Genomic DNA, 25,192 nt, shown 5'->3' on the forward strand with positions numbered 1-25,192 from the left:
AAATTTGGATGTTGTATAAAACACCATAAAAATAATGAAAATATCAAAGAAAGAGGATGGAGTTCACCAATGAAGGCCGGGTTGTCAAATGTTGGTGGGCCCGGCTAGATTGGACACGGGTATCTAATATGGACCAAGTAGAGCCTATCCAGAACCCGAACTCTATCCAAAATTAATATTACTGCTTGGGTTTGTCATGAATCTATAGATTTCAATATTTTACCGGGACTGTATCAGAAGGAACTGAACGGCATCACAGAAAACAAAAAAAAATTAACAAATCCTATCCGATGAGAGATTATTAAATGAATCTAACTTATCGGCCTTGTTCGAACTAATCATATTATAAGGGTTCATTATAGTGATCCAATGTACCAATCAATCATACAAAAACATTCCGGTGCATGAATCTAGTCTCTATGATAATCCACCAGAAGGGACATAGTAAAAAATAGAACCATGCATGAGGAAAAACAAAGACTCAACATGTTGGCCCAGATGAAGAACTTGAGCTTCTCACCAATGTATCTGACAGGTTTGCAATACGCACTCGACTCAAACATGAAGATAGCTTCTAGGTCAGAGACCAGCTATGTTCAAATCAATTATTGTTAACAGTAAATTACATGATCATGTGGCTTGTAAACTGGCAGAAAATGGCTGACATGACAGGTCCATCGAGAAAGGGATTTAGTCGACCAAAATTGAAAGTAATAGGTTAGATGCACTAAGCCCAATCCCTTGTGATCATGAGATGTATTTCTTCTTGGTTGTTTTCGCATCATGAAGATATAATGATAACAAGTTGCCAGATATAAAACTGAGATTGACCAGCCTGTATGCAAACAAAATCACCAGATTCATGTCCATTTCACCTCGGATTTGTAAAGTATTGCCTGAGACTGAGAGCTCTAAGATGCATGAATCACAGTTGTTAACAAAAAGAGGGAAACAGGCCCCATCCTCAACAAGAACATTGGGTATAGTGTCAGCTCTATATAGGAAGAGATTGTTATTAAATTTTGAAGTATGCAATAGAATTACATTGACTATGACATACAAATATTACAAAACCTTTCTGCTGATGACCTTACAGTTTAAACACTCTCCTAGAAAGGGGCACGCACCATTCCCACCTATGAAAAGTACATGTAATACAACTATATAGTACATCCAACCTTTATCTCCTCCTATATTAATGCCAGGCAGAAGCAGAGATCAAATTCCTATCTTTCCATCCCAACAGCATAGCTCCATCCTTTTCCACCAATGTATAGTGCTCTGAGTAAGTCCTCAGCAAGGTCTTTATCACAGAGTTCACATATGTGCTCAAAGGGTATTGCTGGAAACCTGCCATCATGAATCTAGACTTCCACTTGCGAAAGAGCTCATGGCGCTCCACCCTCTCCTTCCCCTCACAAGCAATGACATTTACCATATCCCTGGCTAGACAATGCTGCTCCACACTAATACGCTCCTTTCGATCCCTTGCCAGCGTCACATCAATGGATTCAAACATTGCCAAGTAATAGTTTAGAGTTTCTACAAACCGAGTGACGAAAGGGGTTGTGTTTGTATTTGATTCTTGCTCCACCAAAGTGACTACCTTGGGATTGAATGATTTGATCATACGAAGCAGCCCATCTCTTGGGTTGTTCACATCAACACTTTCATCAGGGGTGTGGTGGAGCTGCAAGGGAAAGTTTACAGCTAGAGCCTCTCCAGGCCTAACGTCAAGCATTTCCTTTGTCACGTCTGGAGCAAAAAATGGTACCCCATGAAACTCTACAGGGATATTAAATTTCTCAGAAATTGCACTCAACCGTCTCGCAACTGCCTCTAATCCATCCCCACGGGCATATTTAGAAACAGGATCATCAATACCTGTAATACGCACATGTGGAGCACCACTTGGTCTGGCTGCAAGAGCTTGAAGGAGAGTCATCCACTGTGTTCCCTGAGCAATTTGGAAGTCTATTATATGGATGCGGTCCTCATTTTTGCATGCTTCAGCAATGGCTCCATTGGCTGCCATGTAACCAAACTTCAGGTATGGACAGATTTCGTACAAGATGTGCATGTAAGACAGCAAGTCCTTGCCTTCAGGCTCCCTGCACTTAAGGGTACGATAAATATTAGCGCCTGATGACTCCTTCCTTGCTACCAATCCCTCTATCAAGTATGCACCAAGACGCTGGATTGGTTCTCCACTGATTGACACCACACTTCTGGCCTTCTCAGTCAACTTATCAAAAGCACTCACGTTGTTTTCGGCAAGAGCTTTAGCGCATGTAATCAACAGCTGCTTCAGATCCCCAGGTGGAATGCCATGCAAAGGTGCTTCTTCCATTGACTTTTGGCGTTTCTCGACATGAGCAGCTTCACCCAACTGCCTCTGCTTTGAAACAAAAGATGTCTGATTCTGAATAACATGAGTGTTGGGATATTTCCGAACTCAAACACACATCATTTACGTGGTTCGGCAACTTGCCTACTCCACGGAGCTACTGGTTTGTATTAATGAAGCTTACAAACAATACAAACAAGAAAAACAAGGAGGAGGAGAAAATCTTCTCAACTCAACTCAACTCTCCCTAGCTCTCTCTGTGTTTCTCTCTGTGTTTCTCTCTATAATTCTTGTGTTCAACAGGCTCAAATTAGTAGCCATTAGCAGCCTCTTCTTATAGCTAAAGTGGGAGACAATTCTCTCCACTTTAGTCAATTATAGGCAACTACTTTTGCCCCACCATTTGCAGCCATCTTTGACGCCATCATTGCAGCCATCTTTGGCGCCATTAGCAAGCCATGTGTCCATACACAACAATCTCCCACTTGGACACAAATGGCTTGATATCCATCTTTTAGTCTTGGAGGCCAACTGAAGTTTTACACAACTTCAGTTTATCAAGTGTAACTCCTTTGGTTAGCATGTCAGCTGGATTCTTGCTTCCACAGACCTTTTCTAGCATTAGTTGCTCGTCGTCCAGCAGTTGTCGGATGAAGTGATATTTGATCTGAATATGCTTCGTCCTGGAGTGAAATGCTGGATTCTTGGCAAGGAAGATTGCACTCTGACTGTCGCTATACAAAGTACCTTTTCCATTCAACTTGCCCAATTCTTTCAAGAAACTCTGCAACCATACTATCTCTTTTGCAGATTCTGAGACTGCAACATATTCAGCTTCTGTTGTTGAAAGAGCGACGATCTTTTGCAAGGTAGAACTCCAGGAAACAGCAGTGCCTCCTAGAGTGAATACATATCCTGTAGTGCTCTTTCTGCTATCAATATCTCCTGCTAGATCAGCATCTACAAAACCTTCAAGTTTCAAACCACCAGCTGTGAAACTGAGACAAGTTTCCGATGAACCTTTTAAGTACCTCATGATCCATTTCACTGCCTCCCAATGCTGCTTTCCAGGATTGCTCATATATCGGCTTACAACTCCCACTGCATGGGCAATGTCTGGTCTGGTACAGACCATAGCATACATCAAAGAGCCGATAGCTGAGGCGTATGGAATCTTATCCATGTATCCACTTTCTAGCTCAGTTTTTGGTGACTGATCTTTGCTGAGCTTGAAATGATTCCCAAGTGGTGTACTTACTGGTTTAGCATTATCCATACTAAACCTGCTGAGAACCTTCTTGACATACTCTGTTTGTGAGAGCTTTAGTATGCCTTTGTCTTTATCTCTGATGATTCTCATGCCAAGTATTTGTTTAGCAGCTCCCAGATCCTTCATTTCAAACTGTTTCGACAACTGCTGCTTCAGCTTATCAATCTCCTCAATGCTGGATCCTGCAATCAACATATCATCTACATATAATAGTAGAATGATGTAGGAGTTGTCAAAATGTTTGACATAGCAACAATGATCAGCTTGGCATCTTGTATACCCGGAACTGCACATGAAGTTGTCAAACTTCTTGTACCACTGTCTTGGAGCTTGCTTCAAACCGTATAGGCTTTTCTGTAGCTTGCAGACTTGATTCTCCTTTCCTTGCATTGCAAACCCCTCTGGCTGTTGCATGTAAATATCTTCCTCCAAGTCACCATGAAGGAATGCTGTTTTTTACATCTAACTGTTCCAGATGTAAATTTTCTGCAGCTACTATCCCCAGAACAACTCTGATTGTTGTGAGCTTCACAACTGGAGAAAAAATCTCAGAGTAGTCAATGCCTTTCTTCTGTTGAAACCCTTTGACAACAAGTCTTGCCTTGAACCGTTTGCTTCCATCATGCTCAGTCTTCACTCTATAGACCCACTTATTTTGCAAGGCCTTCTTTCCTTCAGGTAATGTTGTTAGCTCCCAAGTCTTGTTCTTCAGCAACGAACTCATCTCCTCCTTCATGGCTAACTCCCACTTGCTTGAGTTTCCATCTTCTAAGGATTCTTCATAAGATAACGGTTCACCACCATCTGTCAGCAAAATATAATTCAGTAAAAGTGTGAACCGTTGCGGGGGCTTTATCGTCCTTGAAGACCTGCGAACAGCTGGTTCAAGTTGCTCAGCATCTTCTTGTGTGGAAGTGGGCACAGATGTGCTTGAATCTTCTTGTAAAGACTCTTGATTGTTGTTCTCCTTAGTAACATCGGGAAGTCCTTCTAATCTTATGAATTCAGATCTTAGTGGACTTGTATCTGAATCAGCCATCTCTGTTTCTTCACTTGATCTGTCTTTGTACATAACTTTCTCATTGAAGATCACATTCCTGCTTCTAATAATCTTTCTGTTCTGATCATCCCAGAACCGAAATCCAAATTCTTCATCTCCATAGCCAATGAAGAAACATTTCTTGGATTTGGCATCTAACTTGTTGCGAGCATCAGAATCTATGTGAACATAGGAAACACACCCAAAGACCTTCAAATGAGAGAGTTGTACCTCTTTTCCTCTCCATACTTCCTCGGGCAGTCTGAATTCCAAAGGAACTGATGGTCCACGGTTGATCAAGTAAACTGCGGTATGAACTGCATCAGCCCAGAATGTTTGAGGTAACCCAGAATGCAACCTCATGCTTCTAGCTCGTTCATTGATGGTCCTGTTCATCCGTTCAGCAACGCCATTCTGTTGCGGTGTGCCTGGAACAGTCTTTTCCATTCTGATACCATTGACAACACAATACTCCTTGAAACCTCCATCAATGTATTCTCCTCCATTATCAGATCTCAAGCATTTCAACTTTAGACCTGATTCAGTCTCAACCATAACCTTCCATTTCTTGAATGTTTCAAACACATCAGATTTATTTTTCAGAAAGTAAACCCATACCTTCCTGCTGAAATCATCAATAAAAGTCACATAATATCGAGAACCTCCAAGAGATGCTACTGGAGACGGTCCCTATAAATCTGTGTGTACCAGTTCTAGCTTTCTTGGTCGTAAAGTTCTGCCAACCTTCAAGAAACTGACCTTCTTCTGTTTTCCAAGAACACAGCTTTCACAAATGTCTAGATCGACATTTTTTAACTCTGGCAGCTTTCCATTCGACTGAAGTATCTTCATCCCCTTTTGACTCATATGGCCAAGTCTACAATGCCATAGCTGTGTTTGATTTTCTGCTTCAGTTGAGGCAATGATGTCTGCATATCTTGTGGTCATATATAGGGTGCCGGTTTTCTTTCCACGAGCTAAAACCATTGCTCCCTTTGATACTTTCCACATTCCTCCAGCAAAAAGTATTGAATGACCACTATCATCAAGTTGTCCAACAGAGATCAACTTTTTCTTCAATTCAGGAACATGCCTTACATTCTGCAAGGTCCATATAGATCCATTCATAGTCTTGATTTGCACATCTCCTATACCCACAATCTTCAGTGGTGTTCCATCGGCCAGGTAGACTACACCATGATCTCCTCCAACATAATTTTGCAGCATTTCATTGTGTGGCGTACAGTGGAATGAAGCACCAGAATCAAGAATCCACTCATCAATTTGACTTTGCACAGCAAGAATTAAAGCATCTTGCACCTCATCTGTGGTAGCGTTTGCAGAGTCAGCTTCAGGTTTCTTCGGTTTTGTGCAATTCCTACTGAAATGACCAGGTTTGCCACAATTCCAACATTCAACCTGCTTTCTGGATCCAAACTTGCTCTTACTTCTGTATCTGGATTTTGATCTGCCTCTGGATGAGCCTCTATCGTGTCTCCTCCCTCGAGTGTTGATGTTGAGAGCTGATCCTGAGCTTGAACTTTCACCCGAGTCTTTCCTTCGCACTTCTTCAGCCAAAATCAAGTCTCGAATGTCATCATACTTCAGTTTGGATTTTCCAGCTGAATTGCTCACGGCTGTCCTCATGCCCTCCCAACTGCTTGGAAGTGAAGCTAGCAAGATGAGTGCACGAATCTCATCATCAAACTCAATTTCAACAGATGACAATTGATTTGTGATGGTATTAAAGTTGTTGAGGTGTTGTGTCACAGAAGTGTTTTCAACCATCTTCAAGTTGAACAACTTTTTCATCAGGTGCACTTTATTATTTGCTGATGGCTTCTCATACATCCCAGATAAGGCTTCCATCAATTTTGCAGTGGATTTTTCTTTCGTAACATTGTGAGCAACTCTTCTTGATAACGATAGCCGGATAATGCCCAGAACTTGTCTATCAAGAAGTTGCCATTCTTCTGCTTCCATCTTTTCTGGTTTGCTTCCCAATAAGGGAAGATGAAGTTTCTTCCCATATAAATAATCCTCAATTTGCATTTTCCAGTATCCAAAATCTGTTCCGTCAAATTTTTCAATTCCAGCAGCCTTTATTTCATCTGCCATTTTTACAAATTCTTCGATTCGAATTTCCCAAATCTGACCTTACCGATGTGTCCGGAACGGCCAAAAACCTTGGAAATGACACTGAGATCACCCCAATCGGACTTCGGATGGCTCAGATTTTAGCAATCAAAGTTTTGGATTAACGGACGGTTCAGATGCAGCCGCGTGTCAGCCAGAGTACCGCCTGCGTCACACCAGATAAAAACTCAGATGGATTCTGATGAAGACACGTGTCAGCAGATTACAGTATGCGTCGCACCGGATCAAAACTCAGTAACGGTGCCGATTAAGCCACGTGTCCGTAGATTAGGGCCTGAGGAGCACTGGATCAGAACTCAGTAGCGGTCCTGATTAAGCCACGTGTCAACAGATTAGGGCCTGAGGAGCACTGGATCAAAACTCTTCAACGGTGATGATGTATCCACGTGTCAGACGATTAGCGTCTGAGATGCACCGGATCAAAACCCAGATGGATGACGTGGCAGGTGACGTGGCAGGTGACGTGGTCGCTGACCGGCTGACTTTGCTGACGTGGCGGGTCAGACCCGATCCGTTTTGCAGAGAAACGGGTGAAGAAGGAGCGTGTCGCGCGTGAGGCGCGTTGATGCGCGTGGACAGTCTGTGCGGTTGCGCGTGTGGACGCGTGTGGGCATGTACGACGTCGGTTCTTCGCCGGAGTTTCACCAGTGGATTCTTCCGGTTGTCCTCTACACGGTGGTATGTTCAAAAACACGTTTTGAGAACTTTGATTTTTGAGTTTGGATCAAACACCCTCTTTTTCAAGAACAAGCTCTGATACCAGTTGTTGGGATATTTCCGAACTCAAACACACATCATTTACGTGGTTCGGCAACTTGCCTACTCCACGGAGCTACTGGTTTGTATTAATGAAGCTTACAAACAATACAAACAAGAAAAACAAGGAGGAGGAGAAAATCTTCTCAACTCAACTCAACTCTCCCTAGCTCTCTCTGTGTTTCTCTCTGTGTTTCTCTCTATAATTCTTGTGTTCAACAGGCTCAAATTAGTAGCCATTAGCAGCCTCTTCTTATAGCTAAAGTGGGAGACAATTCTCTCCACTTTAGTCAATTATAGGCAACTACTTTTGCCCCACCATTTGCAGCCATCTTTGACGCCATCATTGCAGCCATCTTTGGCGCCATTAGCAAGCCATGTGTCCATACACAACAATGAGAACCCTGGCGCCAGGCCGTATGTTTCTGATCTGATGTCTGTGGCCTGCTACTTTCCCCCAGAGAAGCATTTGACGTGTTCAGATCTTCATCATCATCTGGCCCCATAAGAGCAGTCTCCAATTCCTGCAACGCGTGTTTCATGTTCTGGCTAGAACTTGCATCTTCCAACGACGAAGTGCCACCAGAAAAGAGCTGTAGACTTTCTAGTCTACAGTCCACAGAAGGGCTTGGCCTATTAAAATAACTGTTGGATTCAAGTGAAGAGTTACGAGAAGGACTAACACCTGAGAGATTATCTGTGGAACTGTAGCACTCCTGACTGTCACTTAATGTAGCAGTGTATGTATCACAATCAAATTGAGTATAGAAGGGTGAGCTGGGTGAATTTCCTCTATCAAATTTCAATGAGCCAAACAACCTATTAGGTATAGAAGGAACAGACGGATAAGAAGATGAGTAGGGTAGGCCCGCACCAGTGACACCGTATCCAAAATACTGTTGCGATTCCATACCTACACGTTTAGCATCAGTTGTTCTACTAGCAAGACAGAAAGTGATTGGCTAGGCTCTGTTGTAAACAATTAAAGGCAGCTTTACAACCCTCTTCCTAGAACCCAAACTTGTTTATCTTAGGTAAAACAAATATGTATCAGCCTGGCAAAAACAAAAGGAACAAAAAATGAACATCCAAGTCAGTCTTATTTCAGTTACAAGACAACTCCATGTTAATCAAAACTATAAATTAAGGTACAAGAAAACATCAGAGAGAGATCATGACAAAAATCTTCAAGGAAAATCCAGACACTATCAATATTGAAGCAAAAGGCAATAAAACAAAAGGATTTCATTATCAACATCCATAATCTAACTCAGGCATTTCTATCGACGTCCAGTCCCTTATTTCCTAGATGTAGATAGAAGACATTCAAACTTTCTTGCTGAACTCTGTACTCTTGCAGAATCAATCAGTAACCAAATACAGGGTTGTCACCAATTTCTTTGCCATCGTCAAGACCATATTGGAAAGTGAAATACTTTTCAAATTACCAAAGACTTAATAAATCCACAAAAACTACAATATATTAAATTTTCAGTTACCAAATACGCACCAGGAACTATAAATTTGCTTCTAAAATCTGCTTTGTATCAACTCAATCAATCTAAATCTAAACATGTAATAAAAACAAGGAACTAATTCAACAAAAAAGTAAGAAATCTTCTCTAAGAAAGGCAAGAGAAACTATAATTTGCTTTAAAAAAAAAAAAAAAAAAACAAAGAACTTAACAGGAAATTAACCTCTGTGACTCCTTATTGGACCAAAAAAAAAATAGAAAAGAGCATCAAGTATAATTAACAAATTATTTAAACAATCGTAGATCATTCAAAGAAACAGAGTCCAAGCTATAAGCAACTATAGAATAAACAACACTACAAGGCTTCAAAGAAAACCCTTCACTTATCACACAAAAACGAAACAGAAAAGACATAAAACAGAATCAAATATTAAAAAAAGAGAGGTTAACTTACCGGGAAAACAAAACCAAAAATCTTCGAAGTTCCAATCTTGAAAAACCAGTATAATACTCGAAAACAAAACTGTATCGAAGAAATGAAACAATGAAGAAACTAACTTTCTGGGAAAGAAAAGAATCAAAGAATTTGTGTTTGATTTTTTTCTGATTTTCTATTTGACTTTGTTTTCTTTGATGGGTTTTCAAGTTTGGTTTGGTTTTTTACAGGAGTACCAAAGAACAAGAAGCCAATCTTCAGTACTATATATAGAGGGGAGGAGGAGGGGGAGGAAACGGGGTTTTATACGGAATTTAACGGCGCCGAGTGGTGCTAAGTCCGCTGATAGGTTTACAATTTGAAGGTGGGGTCGTTGATTGACGGAGTGAGAGATTGTTAACGGTTAATCTCGCCGACCATTCGTTACACTTACGTCGAACATTCTTTGTTTTTTATTACATGACCTCTGCATTCTTGACTGCGCTGACCCAACCACGCGATGACTGAAAACGTGGGAATCATTGTTCTAGCCCAGCCAACAAGTCATTTGACACATATTTGATATTTTTATAAAAATATTTTTTAATTAATATTTTTTTATGATAATGATATAAAAAACATTCAAATGATATTTTTAGATATTTTTTATATCATTATCATAAAAAAATTAAAAATAATTAATTTAATATTTATTTAGGCAAAATATAATTTATAAAACACTATAAAAACAAAGATTCAATTGTATTATAGGATAGGATAATTAATCTTGGGTTTGTTTGAAAGTGTAGTTATAATTACTTTTCAAAATGTTTTTCATACTGAAATGCATTAAAATAATATATTTTTATTTTTAAAAAAATTATTTTTAAAATCAATATATTAAAACAATTCAAAATATATAAAAAAATTAATTTTTTTAAAAACATGGGTTTAACAACGTTTCAAAACACTATCAACAATAGCTAATGTTACTTCTTGCCAAGCCTTGAAGTATTTTCTTAACTTGTCTATAAGTTTATTTAAAGGGTATTATTTAATTAATTATATGTAGAAAAGATTTGGAGTTTGATAATTTAGTTCATATACATGATATATAGCACGCATAATTAAGATTTAATTAGGGTTCAATAATTATGTCTGCCTTTTCATTTGAATGTAAAAATGCATGTGCTGTTTTTGTAATCAAACAATTAATTATGCGTTATTTCTGAGTCATTAACATCATTGGTATGAAGTACTTACCAGCGTTCCTAATTTGGTGTACATTATGAAAATGGATTAAGTCCCACGTTAGTTAATTTATCCTCAGTAATTAAGGAGAAATACATATACTAAGACTATATATTTAGCCCCTAATTATTCAGTTTCTTTGTATTATCTGTGAATAGCTTTTGAGATTATTGCCTATTAAACGACAATTTTATGAGTTTAATTGAAAGTTTTTATTGATTTTTTATGGATTAAAATGTCAATACTAATTACTCGTCAACTATTGCAATGAGAAAATTGAATAATAAATAATTTTTTAATACAATTAGTTAAAGGATAAATTACAAGTTATTTCTTTGATATAAAATGATGATTTGATTCATACTTTGTATATTTTAAATTTGTTAGCTATAGATAGGTTAGAAGTAAATAATAGTTACAAGTTAAATAATTTTTTAATACAATTAGTTAAAGGATAAATTACAAGTTATTTCTTAGATATAAAATGATGATTTGATTCATACGTCGTATATTTTAAATTTGTTAGCTATAGATAGGTTAGAAGTAATTAATAGTGGGATTAAAAAATTTAGAGATAATGTACCTTTTTGGATAGGTTCAAAGAAAAAAAAAAGGAAATGTTTGAGAAAACTAACTTTTTATTAAATTTTATCTTCATAAAGTATACAAAAGTGAGAGCATGTGAAGGACTTTAAATTTATCTATGTCTAATCAATTAAATGTTGCCTCTATTAGCTCATTGGCTGAACTTGTTAGCTATGTGATATAAGAACAAAAACTTTATATCTTATGGTCAGTGTTTTTAAATTTGACTCGGTGATTGATCCAGTCTAAGATCAAAGTCATGGGTTTTTACCAGATTATCGGGTTTTAATCGGGTCAGCCTGATCAACTCTATTTTTTTATAAATTAAAATAACATTGTTTTGATAAATAAAAAATAAAAAAAAATAATCAATGAGTTTCAACCAGATTTTTTATCGGGTCAACCAGGTTTTTAACTATTCTTATTTTTTTATATAAATATAGTCTGATTTTAATTCTAGATCGACCCGTCTAACTAGACTGAGTTTTAAAATAATGCTTATAACTGAATTGGATCATTATTTTAATAGGAAGGTTTTGCAAATAAAGAATTACTTTGATATCTTGTCATGGTGGAAGGTTGAAGCCAGCAAATATCCAATCTTTCAATTCATTACTAGAGATTTATTGGCTGTACTTGAATCTACTATTGTTATAGGGTCTCTTTTTAGCACTAGAAGTAGAATGGTGAGTCTGGATTATAGGAGACTCCATTCAAAAAACATAGAAGCATTGATGAGTGTTCAAAATTAGTTGTGGATAGCTGAAAATAAAGACAACATAATAAATATTTATGTTTTTCTTTGTTTATACATATTTTAACAATTTATTGAATCAAGATCTTGACTTTTATTGTATATGTATTGTTTTTAGATGGGATGATATTAAATTCGGATAATTACTACATCACCATGTTAGGAAGTATGAAACTTATATAATAAAAAAGAATAAAAAAAACATATGAGTCATTTTTATGACTTTAGGGAAGAAAAATTGTGCACCATTTGTCTTTGACTTGCTTGCTATGCATATTCAAGAAAAAGAGAGTTGGCGTTGACAATCATGATCGTTGAATCTCAAAATTAGATAATAAATAGGCTAGTTAGACACATTATTTCAAGTCGTGTTCATGTGAGGCGATGATTTTAAGAGAGAAATGAATGATGAGGATGTAAAATTTACTAAAAGACGAGTGTGTTTGGTATGAGTTTAAGAAAATAATTAGTAGTAACAAGTGGTATTAAAATAAAATAAGAACTTTAATTAATATTATAAAAATATAAATAATGTGAATTTGTGGGTCTCGGCTCAAAAGTTACGTGTAAGAAGAAAACAAGATATAATTTCCAACATAATGATTCAATTTTTAAATTAAATAATGTTGAATTATAGAATATGAATTTACTCAATTACTAAGTAGTAGTCTCCACTAGTTTACATATTAAAAAATCAAATCAATGGAAAATGCTGATAAAATACTATTTACTATAATAGTGTATTATCTATTTTTTTTAACTTGTTTTTATTTAATATTTTAATTTTATTTTTCAATGTTATGTTTATTAGACTGAATGAAAACTTAGGTTAATCCAAGTATATTGTGTTTTTTTTTTAAATCAGTTTTTTTTTTAATCTTTCAATACTAGATTGATTGAGAATTAAGTTATATAATTTTTTTTTAAAAAAAAAATTGAGTTATCTTGATCTCATGAATCAAGTCGTGAGTTTAATAGTTAACTCAAGTTGACTCAAGTTATTATTTTTTGTAATTGATTTTTTTTTCAATTCTATAATTCAACATTAAGTTTATTAGAAATTAAACTTTATAATTTATTTTGATTTTTTTAGGGGTTGTCATGATCTTATAAATCAGTATACGAATAGATAAGTTAGATCTGGTTAACTAAAATCGACATAATATATTATTATTTCAGTGTTTATAAAAATATCTCACCTTAACTATTTATTTTAAATTAAGCTATATTTTTATTATTTATCTAGATTATTTTTGAAATGTCAAAAACATTAAGTTATATTATATTAATTATTATATAATTTTTTTCTACTAAAAAAATTTAATAACGTATAGATTTCTTTTACGTAAAAAAAGAGTTTAATACAACCGGCACTGCGGGCTAATCTTCGAGTACAAAACTACAAGTGTTTTGGTTGACTCTTCTCGAGTAGAATTCACGCGAAGAAGATACGAGAGTGGGTCTTACGTCAAACACGGGAAGAAAGACCGGTGGGGCCCAAACGTGTTCCGACGACGACGTGACAAGTGCGTGACCATTTATATTATATATTAGCTAGCCGTGTTAATTCAGCCAGCGAAAAATGTTTCGACAGGCCACGTCATCAGTGACACTGAAGAAGATCCCACGCTGTAATAACCATTCTATCTCTTTGACTGATTTGACCTCCTTGACACGCGTTCACAGTACCCGTACAAGACCAGCTAGCAAAAGTGAAAATGGGTTCAAATCCCAGAAAACAAAAGGTACATAATTGTTTTTTAAAAAAAGAAGGAAAAGACATCACCCATGTCTCAAGAGATTAATCAACATAAGATAATGTATTTTTAATGTATAGTTTGCTGGGAGATTTCATGGTAGCTGGGATATTTATAATATAAAAGAGATATATTTTTTTTAATTAGAGAAAAATATTGATTCTATTTAATAATTTTATATTGAAAATACTACAACTTAAGCATTATAAAATTTTTATAATAGTCATGTTTACAAAATTCAATTAGAACCATCCAAACTCTTTCAGATGAACATCCTATTTTTTTCAGCTTGATTTTTTTTTAAAAAAAAAACCTCTAAATTTGTCAGTCAAGATTTCCATGTCAATCATGTATCATTTCTAATTTAACAAAAACACAGGGAACGTGTAAGGAAAAAAAACAACGCTAATGTTTTTCATTATTAGACATTCATATCGAGTCCGTTTGTCTACGCGGCTGCGGCTGTGTTTTATTTAAAACGCAATTCGTAGCCGTTTGGTAATTAAGAAAAGTGATTTACTGTGCATAGGACCCACATGAATTTTGCGTTTGAAACGCTGAAACGAAAAAGCAACGAAAACATGCTTTTCGTTCTCTGCGGCTAATAAAAAATAAGGAACAGTGCAATTAACTTGCACTGTCCGCAGGTTTTTTTTTTTAATGTGTTCATTGTATTATATTTTTAAAAAAAAAAAAAAATAGTTTGCAGAATTAAATTCGTTCGCGACGTGAACAATATTTTTTTTCTCGAAATTTTTTCTTGAAAAACTAGTATAGAGTGAATTAAATTCACTCGCACAGTAATATCAATTTTGTAGTTTTTATCGAATAAATTTTGTACGTAATGAAATTATAAATAGTTTAATATAATAATAAAAATATTTTATATAAAGTATTATTTTTTTCATGATATAATAGGAGTAATTAATTTTACAATATTTAAATTTAAAACCATCAATATTAATATATATTTTTTAAAATTATTTTATAACCTCAATTTGAAAAGCATTTTAAACCAAACACATTAAACTACTTTTTCTTCAACCTCAATTCCAACTACAGTTTTAACCAAACACTCATTTTTCAAATCAACCTGAACTAAAAGTACTTTTTTCAAACCACAACCACAACAGCTACCGCAATACCAAACACACTCATCATGTGTGATTGACAAGAGCAATGAGACGTAATTTTTTTATTTTTCTTGAAAGACGGTGATTGTAGTTATTTTTTAAAATGTTTTTTATTTAAAAATATATTAAAATGATATATTTTTTAAATTTTTTAAAAATTATTTTTAATTTCAGCGCTTCAAAATGATTTGAAAAATTAAAAAAAATATTAACTTGAAAAAAAATTAAATAATTCAAATTATTTTTAAATATTTTTAAAATATAAAAACAAACAATGTGTAAATAAATTTAAAAAAATAAAAAAAGATTTCCATAAACGGCGTTTCCTTATCTGAATTGATTTATATAAAACTCATTAGATAAAAAATGCAATTTTTTTCTCTATTTAATAATTTTTTAATTAATATGAATACTTAAGTCAACTTATATATATCTTAATTAATTTTATAAATTTTAAAATTAACACTTATAATAATTTTAAAATTTATAAAACTCAAGTTTAGTAACTTTTAAAAAGCAATCCTAAATAATATCAACAGTTGAGTTACATCTATAATTAATTAGGCGACAAGTATTTGATGAATGTAATGCATTCTGCTTTTGGCATTATCGAGAGGATAAGGCCAAGAACAGAGTGTGGGCTTAGGAGGATGCATCTGAAAGTAAATGGAATCCAATTCCTTTTCGAGAAGCATTCGCGTCTGCCCATATAAAAATGACCTGTCTGTCTCCCTGGCTTTATGGTAGCCCACAGTATATATATATATATATATATATTTGATCGAATATATCTAATTGAATAAGATAAGTATCCAAATTGATACATGGTGAAAATCTTATTTCTCGTGCTATCCAAGCAGTCTCAAGACAAATTCTCGTTAATTTTAGCCCAAAAAGTCAACCAAAATCCAGTCTCAGCTCTCAATCGTGAGTGAATTAAGCTGCCCAATCGACTTTCATATGGATGACCCTCAATTTGCTTACTTGGAAATACACTTTCAAGTTCTTACGCATGTATATACATATTGTGAGAATGATATGCTAATATTGCCTTAATGCTAAACTGATCTTATCAATAAATATATCAAGTGAAATAATTCTTTTTATTAATATAAATATTCGAATTATCTTGCATGCAATTCAATTATTATATACCAGTCAAACAATATATCTCTTTCATGATCATAAAACAAAACATGATACTCATCTTTTCCTACATTGCTACCACCCATGAAGACGATGGCAACAATTTCAGAAATGATCTGGAATCTCTGGATACATGCCAAATACAATAGCTCAAATAATAAGTCAATGGTTGTACATGGCCAAAAACAAGTTTCATTGAAGTGTTTTAACGATGCTATCATATAATATTTTATAGGGTTTTTTGAACTGCAAGGAATAAGCTGATTTTTAAGGATGAGAAACCATTAGAATGCATAATTTCAACTCATTCTTCACTGTTTGGCACTTTGGTTATAGACCTGGAAGAATAACTTTACATACATCCGGAATGATTTAATTAGAAATCTTGAATGTATTTTATTATAGTCTAATAAGTGAAGTGTTCTTGCTTATATAAGCTTGTTCATACTCCTCTTCTTTGTATCTCCATTATTATTCTTGAATTCCAACTTACCATCATAGAGTGTTTATAAACTGGTTCGATGGTCAACCTGGCCTAAGGTTCAGGTCATCGGTTTTGATTAGGTCACCCAAGTCAACTCTATTTTTTTCATAAATCAAAAGGTGTCATTTTAGTAAAAAAAACAAGATAGTCAACGGGTTGCTACCAGGTTTTTAATCGGGTCAATCAATTTTTTGACTACCTCTATTTTTTCTTAAACCCGACTCGGTTCTAGTACTGGGCCAGCCGGGTTTCAAAACTATGACATCATCTTCATGGTAAACTAGTTCAATCAATAAATATATCAATTATTATAATATATACACACATATTGTGAGAAATGATAAGTTAATTTTTTTTATCAAGATTTTTATAAATAAAAATTATCTTAAATAAAATGAGTTTGGCTAACATGTCAGATCTAAATAACTTGAATTTGACAATCAATTACACTTAAGATAATAATGTTAATTTTATGAATATATTATACTCAAATAATAAGTTAACTTTTTTATCTTTTAAAATAAAAATATATAGAGATTAGAGCTTTTTAAAGTTATTTACTACTCAAAATCATTTAATATATTTTTTATAAATATATGAACTTTATCACCATAAAATCTTTAAATACCTAACTAAAACTGTTTTTACAACAATCAACTTCTACTGCCGCCAAAAAGAGTAACATGAATTAAAAAAGAAGAAACCCAATTCTGAGCTTGAGTGCATAAAGACTTCCAATGAACTGCGATAGATTACCGACGAAGTAATACTGTAAAAGGTCGAGAATTGCGTCATCCATGACATTGACAAAGCTCCAAGAGAGACCAGCTGTAAATGGCTGTACGTGTGAAATAGACCATATGCAAATAAATAAATTTTAAAAATCGGTACACAATTCACGTGATGACATGTGTCATCACTACCAAACACATGGCTAACATATTCCAGGAACCAGTCCTCAAGTAGCATGAGGTAGTTGTTAAGGATTTAAGATTTATATAATAGCTATTGAGTTTGAGTTAGGAACGTTATTTTTTGTAAAATTTTAGGATATTCGAGATTTTATTTATTTATCTGGATTCATAAAATATGTTTTTTTAAGGAGTAGGGTTTTTCAAATAAAAAAAAAAAAAATTATGAGAACCGTCAACATCAACACCTTCACTCCATCGGAGATAGATTGTGAGGCAATTGCGATCCCAAGTGTAACTATTGAGTCGGCAGAAAGAGCTTGAAATCCCCATCGAATGCTACAACAAAAACCAGTAAAAGAGCACATTGAAAATCTCCAAAGGTCGCATCCATCAATGTCTTCTAATCGTCACATGAGAAATGCAGTGGTCGGAGAAACAGAGGGGGAAATAAATGCGTTCCCATTTTCCACTTTTGTCTTGCTGTGTTCTTTTCTGAAAAGAAAAACAGTCTTCTTGTTTAGATTTACAGTTCATTGTAATTTTTATGTTTAGATAAAATATTTAATTCTATTTTTGAGATATTAATAGAATTGAATTAGTAATATATAATGCTATTTTGCTCTTGATTCATAAATCATTTCTTTGTGTTATAATAAAATATTTCTTAGTTCTAATAATTCATGAAAACCATGATTATTAATTCTAATAATTCAGAATATATCACTATATAAAATAATTTTTTTGACAGTTATATAAATAAATTTATGGGTAACCTAGTGAGGAAATCTCATATAGCTAGCCTAATTGTTAAAATCAAATAAGAAAATCTTTAAATATTTTGATAAATGAAGGGTATCTCATCTTTCAAATAAAATGGAAGTGATGGTTAGATTTTATTCTAAAAAGACCAAATCAACTCACACGGTTGCAAGGATTAAAAAATTAATTTTCCTTCAAGGCAGATGCAAGGATGACCACCTTACTTGAAAGTTTTTTTTATTCTATTATTATTATTATTATTATTATTATTAAAATACAAACTTTAAATTTAATTTAAATGATAAAATTAATAATTATAAAAAATACTAAAGTACTCTCAAACAGTTATATTAAATAATGAACTGAGTCTATGACCACGATGAATCACCCATCAATTTTAGTATACTTGTTATGTTGTTAAAATTATTTTTAAAATATTTTTTTAATAATAATCCTAAAATGAATTATTGTAGAAAATTAAATGGTCTCTTCTTGTATTTGCTTTTATACAATTTTTTAAAAAACATAAATTTCATTTAAAATTTAAATTTATATCCTCAAAATATTCTAGATATAAAAATTGATTTAACTATAAATTTTGTGAACACCGAATAAGACATCCACACATGAGCAAAAAGCATGCATTCATGTGAAGCCATTACTCCAACTAATGAGATCCACGGGTTCTCGAAGTGACACGTGACCTTCCTTTGACCAGCCAATGGTAGATACTAGATACTCCTTCGTTGACTCCACCGGTTAATTATGGATTAATTCAAGGGAATATGTGTGTGTGTGTATATATATATGCGCGCGCGCGTGAAACTTATGTTACATTATGTCCAATTAAAAAAAAAATCAACGAAGTGTTAATTTTCTATTTATTTATGTAATTTTACTTGTATTTTGTAAAAGACTTAAATTCTCTAATATTTTGGCTTTATCAGAAAAATCATGTCGCATGATAAAACAAAATAAATATTTTTTTTTATTTGACTTTATGAAAAAAAATCATATCCATGATAAAAACAATAAATTAAAAAAAAAATGGAATTTTGTTGGGACATGAGATAGTCGTAGCCTGGTCACTTAACATAGTATTTTGTTTTGAAATCGAAAAAAATAAAGGCGATATGTGCAACAATTGTAAACTTTTATATAGTCTTATTGCAAAATTAAGTATGCTGGTGTCCATGCATTTTTTTAGTTTTTTATTTTTATAATATTGTAAAATGACTGAATTATATTTAAAAAAAAAAACTATTAAATTGGTGTTCATGGGTTAACTGACACACGCATCATGCTCATCAATATATGAATCATTTTCATGCTATCCAGACAGCATGTGCAACATTGTTTAGCAGTCGAATCTAGAATTCTACAGTGGAGTTAGAATCATCTTTGAATCCCCTCTATTCTTGGACAACGAATCTTTGGTTTGGCATTAATAATCTTTTTTTTTTTTTTATCTATTTTTTTTTATTTTTCCTCTTTAATTTCCATGCTCAACCCTTTAAATTTTCAAAACAACCCTAAAATTATTTTTCTTTTAGATTTGATCTTTATTTATTTTATTTCAAATAATTTATCAAATTGAATTGTTTTTATTGCATCCCCCTTTAATTTTTTAATATGTTATATTTAGTTCTTATTCTTTTGATTGTTATTTATTTTATTTGAGATAATTTTTTAAATTGATTTTTTTTATGATTTCATCCTCCATTTTTTTTCCTATTAAATTTGATCCATATATATTTTTTAATTTTGTAAGTCTTTTTAAATTATTTTTTAAAATTTCATCTTTCAATATTAAAGTAATTAAGGATTGAGTTTCTTAATTTGAATTTGAAAGATTAACCTAGGTTTAAGAGATTCACTCTACTTTACTTGTTTTTTTTTTTTTGTAAGCTCATGTTTTTTAATTTTAAATTTTACCATTTATTTAATTGGAGATTGAGTTCCATTATTTTTTTTTATAGGATTTTTTGAAGATTTTAAAAGTGACCCGGGGTATCCAAAATCTTTTTACTTGTTGTTTTTTTTTATATTAAATTTATCTTTTTTAAAAATATATTATTTTTAATTAGACTAAATTAATTAACTAAATGTAAACATAAAATAATCATTTCATGATATTTTTTAAGTTGGAGTTCACTATCCACGAAAAAAGTAGACACGATTCTCCCTAGATAGTAACCAGGGGCCCAGGGCTGGGGTGGTTTGTCCCAAGGTTATAGTCCTGTGGTCGACCTTGGGTCCACTCGTGTTGAGAAAAGAAAAGCGCCCGTTATTATTAACCTTAGCCCATAATTCATTTTATTTTGGTAGTTTTAAAGCTCAATCAGGAGGCCCAACCTAATTCTCATAGCCCATAAGATAACGGGCCGGTGGTTTTCACTTGTTTAGAGGCTTCGTAGTTGTGGTTTCCATCGGCTTGTAGTAATTGTTATCTTCATTTTTTCTAGTGTTGCAGTCAAGGAGAATGATAGAGAAGGTTATAACGGTCATTCTAAACTTTTCAACAATTAGAAGAGATCTGGGACTGCACGCTCACGTAAAAAAAAAACATGTTAAAGATTCTTAGGTTGAACCTATTTAATTGATGGTTCAACCAATAAAACCAACCTCGGAATTTATTTCTTGGTTTTTATGTTTAAAAATTATTTTATTTTTATTTCATCAAATTAAATTTTTTATATATATTTTTAAATTATTTTGATATATTAATATCAAAAATAGTTTTTTTAAAAAATATCATTCTAATATATTTTTAAATAATTTTTTTTTTTTAAAAAAAAACAACTATAAATATCTTCTAAACACATCAATAACTGTAATTCACCCAAAGCATATATAAGCAACCATAAAAATAAACAATTTTTTTTATATATAAAAAAGAACCCATCAACAAGAACAACTTGATGCCCAAATCAATAATTATCACGTCCTACGGAGATTAAAAAAAAAAACGAGGAGAACAAGTGCACGTGCATGACGTGCTTCCTTCTCGCATATCACATGCCCCTGAGGACCCTGGGGGAAGGCAAGGGAGAATGGTTGCTTAGAACATGGGAGAGCATAAATAATAAGGTGGTAATAATATCTTTGCCTCCAAGTTAACGTGAGCACAATCAATTCTATAAGGATAATCTGCATGATCTCACGTGGAAGAGGAAACTAGCTAGAGGTCCTTTAATGGCGATCCACTCTCATCATCTTTCCCTAAAACTCCATGCCCTTCTAATTTAAAGGAATTCACATGCTTGGCATTTGGCTAAGCAAATAAATGTATATCATGGGTAATTGCCTCCATTCCTCAGCTCTCAATCCTTTGCAAATTTGATATTTCCGGTTATTGAAATTTTTTTTATTATTATTAACGTGGGTGTCCGGATTAGCTTATATATATCTCAACTAATTTTATAAATTTTAAAGTTAACGACCATGTAAACCTCTAATAGCCATCACATTAATAACCATAACACTCAAATCTAAAATCATAAGAAAAATAAACTATTTAATTCCAAACTTTTACCACGTAAGCCTTCATTTTCGATTGATTCATGAATTGAAGCTTTTTTAAATCTCCTCGTAGTATTAATTACCGTACTGTTTCTAGAGTTGAGATTTCAGTGAGTTTATGCCAACTAGAACAAGCTTATAATTAAATGATAAACAACCATTTAAAAAAACCTAATTACATTTTAATATATTTGATGTTTTAAAAGATGACGAAATACCGTTGATGTAATAATGTATTCTGCTCTTGTTTTATGTGTCGGTTGGGTTTTGTCTTATGAATGATTTTTTCCCAGGAGAAATGGGATTTTAGCATTTTATATAGCTATTCCATTGGAGTGCATAGAACAGGAATACACAAGCCAAAAATAATATATTTTCAATTTAACTTCTACTTTATAATTTGCAATAAATATACCTTAATGAATAAAGCATGATTATTTGCTAATCCCCAATCTAATCCTTGAAAATAATGAATATTCACTTACATACTTGGTACAACTTGTCCTATATGATAGAAAAACTGTATTTATTTATTTTTTAAATTAATATAGATATTCAGGTCAACATATATATATTTTAATTAATTTTATAAATTCTACAATTAATAATTATAAATTTTTTTAGCAATTTTAAAAATTTATAAAACTTAAACTAGGAAACAAACTTAAAACTAATACAGATAAAGTTAAACCTAAATTAATTCTCTCTCTATTCTCTCTCTTATAATTAAGTGAGCATTAATGACATTAATTTTGAAGTTGTTTGATACCACAGCAAATTAATTAATCACTACCACTGACAATGAGATGACAATAATTAGGAACTTTCTTGTGTGTAATTAAAGAATATAATTCTGCCTGCTATGTGTAGAATTCAAAGCTTTGGCGTGGTTAACAATCAAGAACTTTATTTATTTTCAAAAGTTTCAACTCGTTTTCCCCTTTTTTGTTTTATTGATTTTTCTTTCTTTTTAACACCAAAAGGCAAAACAATTTCATCGAGCATCGAGCCAAAGGGCGCCAGTAGTTTATCAAGAATGAAGAACGTAGGAAGACCGATCCAAAGTAATGTTCTAAAGTAAAAAATAAAAATAAAAATCATGTTTAAGATTACTGTAACCAAAGAATAAGTGCTTGCTACAGCAACCAGGGCCATGATAAATAAATAAATAAATAATAATTCCCTTCTGTGACTTTCCAGTTGTTACCCTCCATTCTTTAACATTCACTTAAGTCCCCTTTTTGAGCTCATTTGACCGTTTTATTATTAATAATAATAATGAATGAATCTTGATGGGGAAAAAAATTGAATCTGATCTTGCTCTTGTCTAATGGAGCTGGCAATGGTGATCCATTATATTTGCTCGATTTCATTAAAGATCATAAATTATATTTGTAGTTGTTTTTTTTATTTTTAAATATATTAAAATAATATGTTTTTAATTTATTTTTTTATATCAACACATACTTAAAATCACGATAAAAAAATTAATAAACTAAAATGATATAAAAACACGTAAAAAAATAAATTTAAATAAAATAAATTTAAAATTTACCGAAACTCCGACTCCCAAGTTCTTGAAGACACTATTTTTTTTTACACTAATTATTTTTATGTTTCAAAAGTAATTTTTTTTACTTCAAATTAATAATTTTTTTGATGTTTTTAAATTATTTTGATGTACTAATATTAAAAATAATTTTAAAAAAATAAAAAATATATTATTTTAATATTTTTTAAAATAAAAAACACTTTAAAAAAAAAACCACAACCACACACTCAAACAACCATTAAATACTGTTTCGTGTTCTGTTTTCATAATTGGGGCCTGCTTTATTTGAGTCATTCTTTGGAAAAATACGTGTCCTCGTCAAACACGTTAACCTAGTAATTGTATTTTACATGTGAAATTAAACCCACGATGTAAAAAATCCGTTGAATTAGGAAGAAAACTAAATATATATTTTTTTTGACAGAAATATAAGTAATATATTTGTCAGCTCGTACGTAAGAATCCGACGTTGCCATGGAGAATTGAGAAATTATGTTACATTAATTTTATACGAAGAAAAGAAAAAATATTGATGTAACTTGTGGAGCTGCTAGTTATGCCACCCCCTTTTTCTTCATAATGTTAATGCCATTTAATGTATATATTGGTAAGAATACTTATTGCTTATATTAAAAAAATATGTCTTTTTAATTAAAGTCATTCAAGACGTCCATTATTGAGGCGTCTGCAGAATTCACTGCATCATGACGTTGGTCAATCACTTTAATGAATGTTACCATTTACATTATAGTATAATGTGAAGATATCTATCTTGATGTGAAATATCTATATATATTTCCTGTTTGTAAATGTAGTTAGTATTGTGTTTTTTGATGTAAAATATATTAAAATAATTTATTTTATTTTTTAAAATTTATTTTTAATATTAGCATGTCAAAACAATCCAGAAATACAAGTTTTCTGAGCAAACAACACAATACAATAAATCTTGAATATAATTTACTTAAATCCCCGTACCAACACAACAAATAAGTCCTCATGAGCATAATTTTGAAACTTGGCTTGATGGTCGACTCAGCCCGAGACCTAGGTTATGGATTTTTCCTGAGTCTCCTATAATTTTTTATAAATCAAAATAACGTTGTTTTAATAAAAAAAAAAATTAAAAAATAATCAACAAATTATAATAGGGTTTTTGATCGGGTTTTACCGGGTCAATCGACCGGGTCGCACTGAGTTATGACTCTCTTATTTTTTTTATTAAATCCAGCCCGATTTCAGTTTCAAATCAACCATGTCTTGAGTTGGGTCGAGCCGGTTAAAAACATCAGTTTCATTATGTGTCAAATCCTAATTATTAGGATAAAATAGGTTTTGACTTGAGAAGGGATACATAAATGAGGTGTTGAATTGCTTATATATACTTTTAGCTAGGTTTCATCTAAAATATAATTATTATATACTTTTAGTTAGGTTTCATCTAAAATATAATTATTATTATCATGAATTGAAAGGGGAAGACAACTTCTCGATAGAATATCTTGAGCACAACGACAAGGAGCTAGTACTAGAGTCACTTTCATCAAAGCTCGTATATATGCATGTATTTGTGTGTGAGGGTTGATCTTTTCTTCTCACCTTGAATTTAATTGCTTGTTGAATTATGATTTTAACTTTTCTTCCATTAATATATATTAGGTGTGGTGGGTTGACAGTTCCTTGCTACCAAATATATATCCTTTTTCTTCTTGCAGCAACTATATATTATCAACTGCAAGCAACTGTGCAAACCCTAGTTTCTTACCAAAACTTGTGTGGTTTACCAATAGCAAGCAACCATGCAACTTTTCTTAGGGTATTTCTTGTATCATGTACCAAGAAACTCAACGTAATCTATCCAATTTATTATTTCATT

General features: G+C 32.7%; 1 protein-coding gene across 1 annotated transcript; it reads right to left on the bottom strand.

The window, feature by feature from the left end:
- Window positions 1–997: 997 nt before the first annotated feature.
- Window positions 998–9,735, bottom strand: LOC118062980 (scarecrow-like protein 21). The gene is made up of 3 exons (XM_073404174.1): window positions 9,499–9,735; window positions 7,964–8,624; window positions 998–2,454 (listed from the first exon to the last, which is right to left on the bottom strand). Exons 2-3 carry the CDS (start codon window positions 8,478–8,480, stop codon window positions 1,196–1,198), a joined length of 1,776 nt encoding a protein of 591 aa, XP_073260275.1. The 5' UTR covers window positions 8,481–8,624; window positions 9,499–9,735; the 3' UTR covers window positions 998–1,195.
- Between the last annotated feature and the right edge of the window lie 15,457 nt (window positions 9,736–25,192).

This window comes from Populus alba, chromosome 1 (genome assembly GCF_005239225.2).
Source record: "Populus alba chromosome 1, ASM523922v2, whole genome shotgun sequence".
NCBI lineage: Eukaryota > Viridiplantae > Streptophyta > Magnoliopsida > Malpighiales > Salicaceae > Populus > Populus alba.